General features: G+C 35.2%; 1 protein-coding gene across 1 annotated transcript in view; it reads left to right on the top strand.

The window, feature by feature from the left end:
• Positions 1-1721: 1721 nt before the first annotated feature.
• LOC128675567 (potassium voltage-gated channel protein Shaw-like) overlaps positions 1722-12530 on the top strand; it is a 174906-nt gene continuing 164097 nt past the window's right edge. The window contains exon 1 of the mRNA XM_053755049.1: positions 1722-1994. Coding sequence (XP_053611024.1) covers positions 1951-1994 — 44 coding nt within the window. The 5' untranslated portion in view covers positions 1722-1950. The remainder of the gene's footprint in view (positions 1995-12530) is intronic.

The raw sequence follows: 12530 nt of genomic DNA, 5'->3' as shown, positions 1-12530 counted from the left end.
GAAATTTAAAAGGTAGATATGTAGGATCTGTTAATATAATTTTTAAGTTCGTGGGGCATCAAAATCGGTTGAGTCTTTTTTTAAATAGTCACAAGTTTGTAAAAAATCATCAAAATTTATACAGGTTAGAATCCTACTCGTGCCACATGAGATTGTATACCAATCTGACTTATATGTAATAGTTTTCACCGACCACCACTTGTTTCCGGTGAAGGTAAACGCCATGAGGAAACCTGCACACTGGTTGATTATTAACTTGTGTGTGAAACGGAGAAGGCAATGGCAAACCACTCCATTAATAATGCCAAGAGAGTTGTGGTGTGTGTTTCATTCCACGTAATGACCACGACCCTCAGCCATGAGGAATACGACTATGAAGAAGAGAGCAATATCTGCACATAATATGAGCTATTAAAAAAAAATATGTATTAAGAGTCTCTATAGAATCTACATAAGCAATACATTTTTTTTTTGATGTCTTGTGTGTTTTTTAGTGCCTTTTAAAAAAATATTAATTATAGCTATAGGTGTTCCTCCATATTAATATTATTTCACCGGCCTTTGTCTCCCTCCAACATATATCTGTTCTCACTATCTAGAATATTAACATTACCAATGGTATCGGCATTATACAGGATTTATATAGGGCCCTCAGCATCCCCGATCGAGGATTGTTTTAGCGGTGTAAGCGCTGAGATAAACATAATTAGCTGCGGGTTTAACTGAGGGATGTTATGCCTAATAAAACCCCTAGGTTTGTTTATACTGGGCACGTAGAAATTCCAATAATGTTCTTTGGTATAAACGCGAGGATTTTTAGTGGACTCTGGGCTGCGACGCTCTATGGCTGAGTAAATAACTAGGAAAATTCTCAGATAGCAGAGAGAGTTGTATTTTGAATTGAAATAATATAACTTGTGTTCATATTTGAATACATCTTTTACTAAAATTCTCATTTCTCGTGTGGGTTTAATTCTCAAAAGCTCGACAGAGGTCGGGTTTTGCTTTGTCTAAAAATTTACGAGTCTTAGGCATCTACACTAATAATTTGCAAAATAGCCTCTATTAACACCGTATTATGGTATACAGGGTAACTTAATGTGCGGTTCATTGTAATAGTCTTTCTCACTTGAGAACAAAGGAGCTCAAGTTGTAGAGCTTCTAAATTAAGAACTTATTATGTGTGTAAATGGAGAGAATGTCGTAAAATCGTTAGAATTAAGCGTGCTATAAAGTTGATTAATTTTCGCTAGGAATCTTTGCGATTTAAGGTTCGGTTGCATCAGTCAATTACAATAACTTTAATCTGCTCAGAAAACTGCAAATTACGCCATTTTATTAACAACGGCGGTACTCAGTTTAAAGTTAACGTCAAAGTTGACTGGTGTAACCCACCTTAAACTGTCATTGTGAGTATGATCTTTACGCAAAATGAATTATTACTTAAGTAATTTTACTAAATTTCTATTTTATGAAAAGAGAAAAAAGTTACACGCTTTTTCAACGCGTAAATATTTAAAAATGGAAGAAGAAGATTAAAAACACTTCAATTAAAAATATAAACGTCGGTTAGAACCTATTTAGAGTCCTCATTTTTAATGGACAACTGAAAGCGACTCTTTATGATGATAAACTTGAAAGGCGCAAAGGGGTCGACTGCAGTGCGTGCAGGCCACAGGTGGGGGGAAAATCAACCCCCAACATCCCGGTCCAGTGTAAAATCGTCCGCGGCAACGCCCGGTCGCGTTCGCGCCGAAAACCCCGCGTTTTCGCGCAAAAAACGTCAACAATTCGAATTTCAATTTTCAAACAATTCCAAACTGCCAGTGCCAATTTAAAATTAAATTGAAATGTGTTCTTTTTTTTAATTTGAACGTTAGGCTGTGAGAGGATAGTGCTGTGAAATTTTCAAATGCAGTATTTATAGTGAGTGAACAACTTTTGTGAGCAATGGATGGAGAAAATAGGATTATTTTAAACGTTGGTGGCATTCGGTGAGTGTGTGGTTACGTAGTCTTCCTGTTTATATATAAAATGCTACAAGTAAACACACATAGAATATACACAAGGCCAAATTGCAGTAGGCACGGATTATTAAAAAAAAATCTATTCTTTTTCAAAATTGTTTCCTTTTTCTCTAGTTTATAGAGAGGATATTATTTAATGTAGTGTATTCTGAGGGTCCACTTTTTGAAGTTCTACGAATAGCGTATTCGTGGAACTTGAGACTTGGTGAAAATAAAACATAAGAAATAAAAAATATTCCAAAACAATAGCTAGGGATATTTCCGCCATTGTACATACATATTTTTTTTAAAATTCAATTGAATTTTAATTTTAATTGATGTATGTTCTTATTTTCGTGCAATAATGTTATTACAAACAAACAATAGCTGAACCTGGCCTTCGTGGTGTCACAGCCTTAAATGCAACCAGAACGCGGAAAGATGAAAAAATTTAAAGAGAAAAATGATTAATATTTTTGTATGTATCTGATGAATAAACTCAAAAACTATTGGATCCATTTTGAGAACCTGATTCAACAGTAGTTAATTAGGTTAGATAGGTTTGAACCGCGGACAAAGTTGCGGACGGCCGTTAGCCACTACTAAATAATCTGATATACTAAAGAATGAACATAATGATCATTAAACGAATTTTCTTTTCGGCGGGAAGTGGGTAATATTCTTAGAAGGCTCTCTATAGATGTTGAGCTGGATTCCAATGCAAAAAATTGTATATAGGTAGCCTGTTTCTGTATAGCCTATGTTTATGAATGAGTATCAATATCAATAAATACAGAAATACATATTTGAAACAGATTATTTCCAGGGATTAGCACGTTCAAACATATTAATTTAACTTTTAATGACAGATTTAGATAAAAATAATAAATAAATATATTAGGACAAATCACACAGATTGAGCTAGCCCCAAGGTAAGTTCGAGACTTGTGTTATGGGATACTAACTCAACGATACTATATTTTTATAACATATACATATATAGATAAACATCCAAGACCCGGGCCAATCAGAAAAAGATCATTTTCCATCATGACCCGACCGGGGATCGAACCCGGTACCTCTCGGTTCAGTGGCAAGAATTTTACCACTGCGCCACCGAGGTCGTCAAAAGTAAAAAATGTAGTTAATTTAGTTACTTTTATTTATTCGATTTTGTATTGCGGGATGACAGCATGCTCTCCATTTAAATTTGCATACCCGTGGACGGTGAAACATGTAGGATTAAGTTTTTCCTTTAACACCACATTGTAAAAAATGTAAACTCATGTTTTTGCAAATAAATAACCTTTGTCTTTGCCTTTAAGCTTTTATTTACTTTTGTCACCTGTCACGTCTATCTGTCTGTAATTCAGTTTTGCAACTACTTAATATTATGTCTACCGTAAATATTTGAAATATTTCACTTGGTTTCAGTATCCATGAAAATGCAATATTACGATAGGCAGGATAAGATGATGCACCTAGGATCGGCTATCGACGAGAGAACTCAACGGTTTACTGTACTACAAAGATGTGATTTTTTCGTCACGTGTTGCATGCATAGAAACAAAATCTCTCTGATGACAACAATGAAGCTTGTGTCACAAGTGACATTTTTGTAAAAAAAAAATTTAATAGATTTGTCATTTTACTCTCGGTGAAGGAAAATATAGGAAACCTATACTAGGTATAATTGATGATTTATCACCATTAGTAAAGTGTGTGAAATGGAGCTTGCAATGGCAAAACAATCCACCAAAATTGCTGTCATGTAATGTTATTCAAATTAATGACCACGACCTTAAGCCATGAGGAATACGACTAAACGAAGAAAAACCATAATAAATTGCTTATCCAAAATTAAACACCGCGTCAGCTACTTTCAATAGGGCGTGAATTATCGCCATTTTTGATACGAGCTTCTTTTATTCATAACAATGGAGTTGTGCCTTAAGGAATTTCTGAATCCTTGTGCCAGGATAGACAGGGCTTTGTGCTTATTACGATTTCTGTATTACCACCTTGGTCATATCAGACAAAAAACTGGGAAATTTAGCGTGATTAACGTAAATTGAGGTCGATTTCTTATGAAATTAGAACATATAGCTAGATACTAGATTTACCTGTCTGTTTGTCTATCCTGTGAAGAAATGAAACTCTTTCTCGTGTGTTCCCAGTTTTATTCCCGACAGTGTTACGCGAAGCCTGCGTAATTAACCTTTTTTGTAGAATCAGCTATGTTTTGTGACCGGTCGCCTTCCTGTTGTCAACCCTATTGGGGAATGCTGTTGTTTCCTATCAGATGCTAAGGCTTTCCTTTCCTTAGTCGGCTCGGATGACTTCTACGACTTCTACAATACATATCTGGAGACTAGTACCATACCACACGTATCAATGATACGGTATGAAATTAACTTTTGTTCTTATGATATGGTTTCTCCACACTATATACCAAACATACATTGCAAAATCAAAATCAAAATCAAATCATTTATTCAGAAATTAGGCCTTCACAGGCACTTTTTCATGTCATATTCTAAATTTAATGATGTTTACCAAAGCTACAAACTACTAGCATTTCGGAACGACCACTGCTGAGGAGAAATGCCGAAAGAAAGTCATTCAAACAATGTTGGTCCCTATTATGCCAGAAGGGCTTACCATTTTTAAAATATAAATTTATGAATAATTTTTTATCGGTAATAGAACAATGTAAGTACACAATAAAGTACATGGTCAAAAGGTATACTGAAACATATTATTATTGTGATCAAGTGCTGATGAAAGGAAAAATATAATATATATACAAATAACCAAATTATAATAATATAAATTAACCAAACAAAAAAAGTTTTAATAAAAGATCGAGCTGACCAGTTCCCCCCGGCAGCACACGTTCACGAGTTGACGCGTGAGTCAGCCATCGCGAAGCTCAACCACAATAGAGGGAACCTCCCGACCCGATCAACGACGCCGCCACCGGTTTGACCATTTGAGTGTGCATGACGTACTCGATCTCCATAATCTAACATAATAGATACCTATGTTACTTTCAGACACTTGAAGATCACAAATCACGTATATGTTTTACAAGTAAATGTCAAAATATATGCAATAAACATGTCAAAAAAATATATAAATAATTGCGTAGATTGTGAGTTTTTAAAAACCAGTCTTTGATATCAAAGTTTGTGTTCATAAAACCGACATGGTTAGTTAAAGAAAGTAAACTCAAATTGGGCAACAAGCTGTGTAGTTTAATTTTAACTATGCAAATAATTCTCGAAAGTTCAGCGAGCTTGGATTTATTAGAGTCGAAATATATTTGGTTAACTAATATAACTTATTTAACGTAAATACTTAGTAGAAGTATAAATTTAGCTCGAAACACATAACAGAAGAATCGCGGAGGGGTTCGACCGCTACGGCCGCGCTGTCATTTGAATGCCATTTCAATTGCTACTTGATGGCGATATTTGTGAAAGTCATACATACCTTTAGGCGAAACGAATAAAATATAAAAAGCCACACTAAGTAAGACTTTTTGAGTGTTTATAATAATTAATAATTAGCCTTCTATTACTGAGCATAGATCAAGTTTCGATTGAAAAAATCCTATAAGATATCTCTGAGCTCAGTGTGCCTTTTGGCAAAGGCCTCCTCCAACTGCCTCCACTGGTCTCTGTCTAAAGCCACTCTTGTCCAGTTAGATCCCAATGTTAGGCTTAGCTCGTCTTTCCACCTTGTTTTGGTAGTTTATAGGATGGTCTCTATTTAAATTAACTTTCCCATAGTTTTTTTTCTAGTTGCGACCACGGCGACTGCAAGGTCGTTGAATCGTCAGCAACAGTAAAAATACGGTTCGTGCTATGTCCCGTCACAATAACCTCGACCTCGGTGGCGCAGTGGTAAAATGCTTGCCTCTGAACCGAGAGGTCCCTGGTTCGATCCCCGGTCGGGTCGTGATGGAAAATGATCTTTTTCTGATTGGCCCGGGTCTTGGATGTTTATCTATATATATATAGGTATGTTATAAAATAAAGTATCGTTGAGTTAGTATCCCATAACACAAGTCTCGAACTTACTTTGGGGCTAGCTCAATCTGTGTGAATTGTCCTAATATATTTATTTATTAATACATAAATGACCCGGTGCGAAGCCAGGTAGTTAGTTGTAAATAATGTAAATTAATTTTATTGTAAATAAATTATATAAAAAACGTCTATTTTCCAATTACACCAGAAAATATAACTGCAGTTATCGGCTGAACACAGTCACATCCTGTGCTAAACTAAACCCATCATTTATTCAAAGCAGTAAAACTGGTTTCATTTCGTGCAGCTTGCATAAAACTAAAATATTTAACGCCATTTTGTTTGTACATTCATCTCTTTCACTCATATGCAGTATGTCTCTTTCCTTCTTGTTAAAATCTAGAGTAAATATGTCATGTGAAAGATAGAAAGAAAGAAGTATACTAAGGGACACAAAGATTGAACAGCTCATAGACAACGATAGCATTCCCAAAGAGGGTTGGACGTGAGGCGGTTTGTAAAATCATAGCCAAATCTTTCAAATTTAATGGCAATTTTTTACGCTAACCCTGGGCTTTGGGGCGTCACGGCTTCGAATGCAATGGTTACACGCGAAAATGAGAGAGAGAGAGAGAGAGAGAGTAGAAAGAAGTGAACTGGATAAGTGTAGAAGAAACAGTAAGAAACACTGGCATCCGATATTTTGTTACTGAAGACGCAACCGGGGAGACCGCTCAGATGTGACACATCTGGTATTGCAGGCAGACAGCGGTGACCACTTCCTATCAGGTGGGTCACATGCCTGTTTACCTGGTTAGAGCCATACCCCATTGTTCAATCGCACTCCTTGATTTTGATATCCGTAGATAGACAACAAGAAAAAAACGCTGAAATTGTATGGAGATTCGAAGTACGTCAACGTCAAAACTTACGAAAAACAATGAAGTACAACGTACTAGATACTTAGTCGCAATGGGGCATCGCTTTATGAAGTTTAAAAAGCCATACGAATAGACGGATTAGTAGAAATGAAATGAAGTGATATAATATACAAAAAATATAAAAGGAATCAAAATTATATGATACGGTATTTGAAAATTTCAAACAAATCAGTACCTATAAACTGAAATCTATCGCGGTTTCGTGTGCCAATGGAAACATTGCCAAAACGTGATTTATACTGATGTTTTATCGTACTAAGGACGGCGTATAAAATATATTTTGCGTTGTAAAATGCGTGGGAAATACTCAAATTATTAGGCTTTAGCCTTTTCCATGTATGGGCACATTCCTTCAAAAGGAAAGGTCAAAAATAAAGGAAAGTTAATAAACATATAAGATAACAGTAATATAAAAATATATAGAAAATACATATGCAGAATATTTTTCCTATATTCTCCTATAACAATTACAGACATAGAAAAGAGTTGAAACAGATCAGGAAACAGTACAACGAACAGGACATTCAACGCATTCAGCCTACAGTGCTTATCTACGTGAATCTGAAAATTGCGCACCTCCATCGCAAATTATTCAAAACAAAAACAATATCTGGCCGCAAAATCGTGTCTTTTTTTTTTTATAATATTGACGGTCGTCTCGCATAGTACTAGCATACTGATGAGTTTGGGATCCATACTGTAATTTATCGAATACTGCCTCCCCCTCGCTGACTTTCAGTTTTACCAATAAGCCAATATATCCGGACACTGTTACACTAATCTGAAATTATATAGAAAATGTATAGAGTAGACTTATTACATAGCTGCTAGGCTAAGTGTGGGTTGCACCGGTCAATTTTGAAGTTAACTTTAACCCGCGCAAAGTATGTCATTTTATCCAAATGACGGCGGGGCGTAAGTATAAGTTAACGTAAATTTTTACTGATGCAACTCACATTTATTTTATACAATTACAATTCAATATGAAATCCAATGTTCATTTGAATTTGATAGCCTTCCTTACCAAAATCAATTGTACCTACCAGAAGAAGCTATTGGGACTAACGGAAGAGCCCAATCTTTTTCTCATATGCATTTTCAGATGATAAACGAAGTCTAGGTTCAAATTTTTTTTCTCTTTACGTTATACTGTTTTCGGCATCTTTAGTTAGACAATTATAGGTGCGATATGCAACATGTGTCGATATTCTTCTTACTCTCTTTGACGATATCAAGCGAGCATTTTATGTGTTCGGCCCTTGAAGGGTTTAAGACAAAATAAATTAGGATTGAGATAATTAGAAATGATTATTGAAAAGCAAACGCAAGTTTGTACAAGGCACTACGATACGAAAAAGTAAATGGCTGCGAAGTGATGCCAACTGTGCTTACTAAAATGAAATTACACTTTAAATTGTTTCGATTATAACTAATATTTAACACCCTCCCTGCCACCGCACAAATTCCTGTCTGATTTAAATCATTCATATGAAATTCATCTATCAGCCGACAGTGTGACCACACCTAACGTATATTCTACCTGTCAGTTATGTAGGAGACCTTTTGTACAATTTCCAGACGTGACTTCGATGATTGATACACCATTTATGTGAGAGCTTACGTTCTAGAAACATACTCAACTTTGTATAATTTATTACTGAATATGTTCAACTTGATAGTAAATAGGTATATTTTCGTATTTGTGTTTCTCATCGCTATGGTCTCCGTGAAAATGAGTCAGCTAAATCAAGGGCAGTGACTTTTTGCAATTAATACAAATACAGTATCACGTCTTTTTTATAATACTAGCTTTTGCCCACAACTTCGTATGCGAGTAAAAATCCGTTTCCCGTAGGAATTTCAGGAAATCCCTTCTTAGTGCTCCCCTACACTGTCCTAGGAACCTACGCACCAAATTTCAGCTTTCTACGTCCAGTAGTTTCGGCTGTGCGTTGTCTGGCAGTCAGTCACTCAGTAACGCAGGAGTTTTATATAAATAGATTATGGTTTTAGCAGAGCAAAGCCAGGACGGGTCGCTAGTATATTATAAACGCCAATCAATGGTAGCCGTACTTCACAGCTCTATTTCATGTGGCTACACTAACCTAGTCTATATTCTCTACGTCTCTATAGTTTACTTTGTCTTTGGTTGTCTTTTCTCGTTTGAATATTTCCAGCGAGTGACCACAAGTACCTATTAATTACGCAAGAGTTTTATATTTATTTTATACAGATTTTGTGACAACCCTGACTGTGTTGTCACCGCTGGCAGTGTCGCAATCTCAATCAACTGTGATAATAAATATCTTAGGACAAATTACACAGATTGAGCTAGCCCCAAAGTAACTTCTAGACTTGTGTTATGGGATACTAACTCAACGATACTATATTTTATAACGTATACATATATAGATAAACATCCAAAACCCGGGCCAATCAGAAAAAGATCATTTTTCATCATGACCTGACCGGGATCGAACCCGGGACCTCTCGATTCAGAGGCAAGCACTTTATCACTGCGCCAACGAGGTCGAGGTGACAATATAGTATGGATATCCTTCTCATACACGTCTATCACTTTTAGGTGGAGTTGTATCATCAATTTTGACGTTGACTTTAAACAGCGCGCACTTAGACAAACCCGCTGACATTTAGACAAAGTGGTTCACGTTTTTCTGCGCACGTTAAAGTTAACGTCAGAGTGCAACCCAATCTTAGTTTTAGGATCTGGCAGTCTATAACTGAAAATGATGCGCAAACACAAATCTTTCATGGTTATTTCCGACAGAAAATATAAAGCCAGTTTTATTTCCAACATTGAAACGATATGAATTGTTTACATTAAAAAAATGTTTTGGTATCGATATGTATATTTGTAGTTACGGGCATTCGAGTCTCTAGTTTACTTTTATTTATGGATCTCGTTCGATGTGTCGGCTGCTGCTGCACAAAGGTCATCGAAAGGTTTTAGAAAAAAGGAAAGGTTGCTTTTTTCCACAAATCTCTGTATCGGGATCTGGGAGACCTTTGTCTAGTGATAGGTTAAAAAGTCTCGATCATATTTTAAAAGTAAAGTTTTGTGACGATTAATGGACTAATGTTTAGATTGAATGTTTGAATAAAAGTTTTTATCTGTCAAAAACAGTGTTCCTTAAATAAAATAGTGAATAAAATAAATTGGACTTGAGTGAGGTTCGAAACTATAATTTTACTAACCTATTACGTAATATAAAAGAAGTCCCGTGAGATAAAAAGACACGCTATCTGATCGCGATAAATTCAAAAATTACCGGACGGATTTTTGTTCGGTTATCACAAATAGATGTGACCAGACGTCGATCGTAGTCTACCTAAGCTCAGCCTAAGTCCAACTGGGTGGACGACGGACAGTGGGCACTTCTCCTGAGGAAGTTTTAGGCATATATTATTATGGTTATACTCGAGCGAAGCCGGAATGGGCCGCTATGGAATTATGGAATATTAAGACGCTTGGTTTGGGTTGGGATATATATATATATATATATATTAAATTGTACAAAAATGAGTCGAAATAATATTGTTTTTAATAATTCATAAAAAGAATTCGTTAACAAACGTTGCTTTTAAGAACATGTACTTACATTAATTATTCAAAACAAATAAAAGATGAAAGAAGAATTTAATTTATTTTACAAATTAAACTTCCTTATTTAGACATGGATCGTGGGTGTGGTCTTTTTTGATTTTTCATTTACGTCTGAAATAAAAAAGTTTTTGGGTTTGTAAATACCCAAAAAATATATATTTTTTTATTTCAGACGTAAAATAAAAATACGATTACAAATCGAAGAAATCAATACATATAGTAATACTAGCAGCCCGTCCCGGCTTCGCTCGGGTAAAAACATAATAAATTATAAACCTAAACATCAGAATCATACTATCTTTTAGTGAAAACAGCTTGAAAATCGGTCAGTCATTTTTGAGTTTATCGCGAACAGACAGACAGACATACAGACGCGGCAGAGGATTTTGTTTTATAATATGTAAGGGTAAAATAAAATAAAAAGTCGCTGTTCGCCTCTGATTGTTTTTTACTGACTTTTATTTAGTTTCACCTGTCCCGTTGTCTGCAATCAAATCTTGCAAGTTAGATTTCTCCTACTTCCATTTGTCCGGAGTTGAAATTTCCCACGTCGCTTCAGTTTCCATCAGAATCCATTATTATGATAAGCAATAACTGATGGTGTAGCCCGTATCGGTTCCAAACGAGGGAACTCCTCAACCGTTTACAGCAAAGCTATAAGATCTCAGAAGTTAAACAATAAAAGTTTGGCAAAAATGACGTTTTTGTAAAAAAACTTTTTAAGCTTTCGTCAATGGATTTTGATGCAATTTTCTCCGTTATTTAGACAAGTTATTTCTTAAGGTTTATACAAAAGTAAAAGACCCCGGTGCGAAGTCTTGATGGAAATAGCTTAAAGAAAGAAAGAAAGAAAGAAGGAAAAATATTTTATTGGATATCACAAACTTAAGTATTTATATACAGGATTTCACAATTTGGGCGTATTTGTGTATACCAAAAAGGCTTCCTCTCAGCATAATGTTGCGGTGATAACCACAACGCTGGTCTTCCGAGGACACCTTTACAAAATTAAAATTATATAACTACTTAAAAGTTTAAAACAAAAATATAAAACAAGCACACTAGGGAGGCGCTTAAATATAACTTTTTTTTACTTTATCTCTTATACTACGTTAGCACACGGGTCAATTTTCAAAAGGTCTAAAATCGCGTGTGAAAGTTTGTATAAAAAGTTCAATAACTACATTTTGCGAGCGAAGCCGCTCGAACGAACGCTCGAAGAAACAGCACATTAATCTCAAAATTCGTTGCAAATTCGTCACTATTATCGCTGCATAGAGATTCAAGCATGTCTCAACGATCGAGTGACTGTACAGTGAGCACCACAACCTGCTCAGGTTCATTACAAATTGACCCCTATTACCGCGGCATAAAATTCATGTAGGGTATATAGACATGTGGGGAAGACTGTATCTATAAAAAATTAAGTGACCTTTTAGCCCAGAATTCCCTTTCTGAGTACTTCAAATGGTTTATGGTCATTGGACCCTTCTAATTTCAATTTAGGTCACTGGCACACTGGGAGGCCTACCAGTTAAATTTCATTTTAATTATTTTTAGAACTAGAACCATTATTTGGTTGAAATTTTTTTAGGACTTAAATTACTGTAACATTAAAAAAATAATACTATTTATATAAAGCCAATGAAATTAGCTTAATCGATAATTGGTGGATCGGTATACAAAGGATTTAACGAAATTATTATATCTAGATTCGATTTATGGCGACATCAAACAATTGGAAATTAAATACAACTAACAAACACTGTACAAATAACTGTACTAAATAGAATTATTAGAATTACCTATATGTTAATAAAAAACCTAAAATTTGGTCCATTCTAATAATTCTATTTAGTCTAGTATATAAATTAGTTTGTTAGTTGTACTTTTGTAATTAATTTCCAATTTTTGGATGTCTGCA

The sequence above is a fragment of the Plodia interpunctella genome, chromosome 14 (assembly GCF_027563975.2).
Source record: "Plodia interpunctella isolate USDA-ARS_2022_Savannah chromosome 14, ilPloInte3.2, whole genome shotgun sequence".
Lineage (NCBI taxonomy): Eukaryota > Metazoa > Arthropoda > Insecta > Lepidoptera > Pyralidae > Plodia > Plodia interpunctella.
Note: the sequence above shows the minus strand (reverse complement) of the source record. Positions and strands in the feature narration are given on the sequence as shown.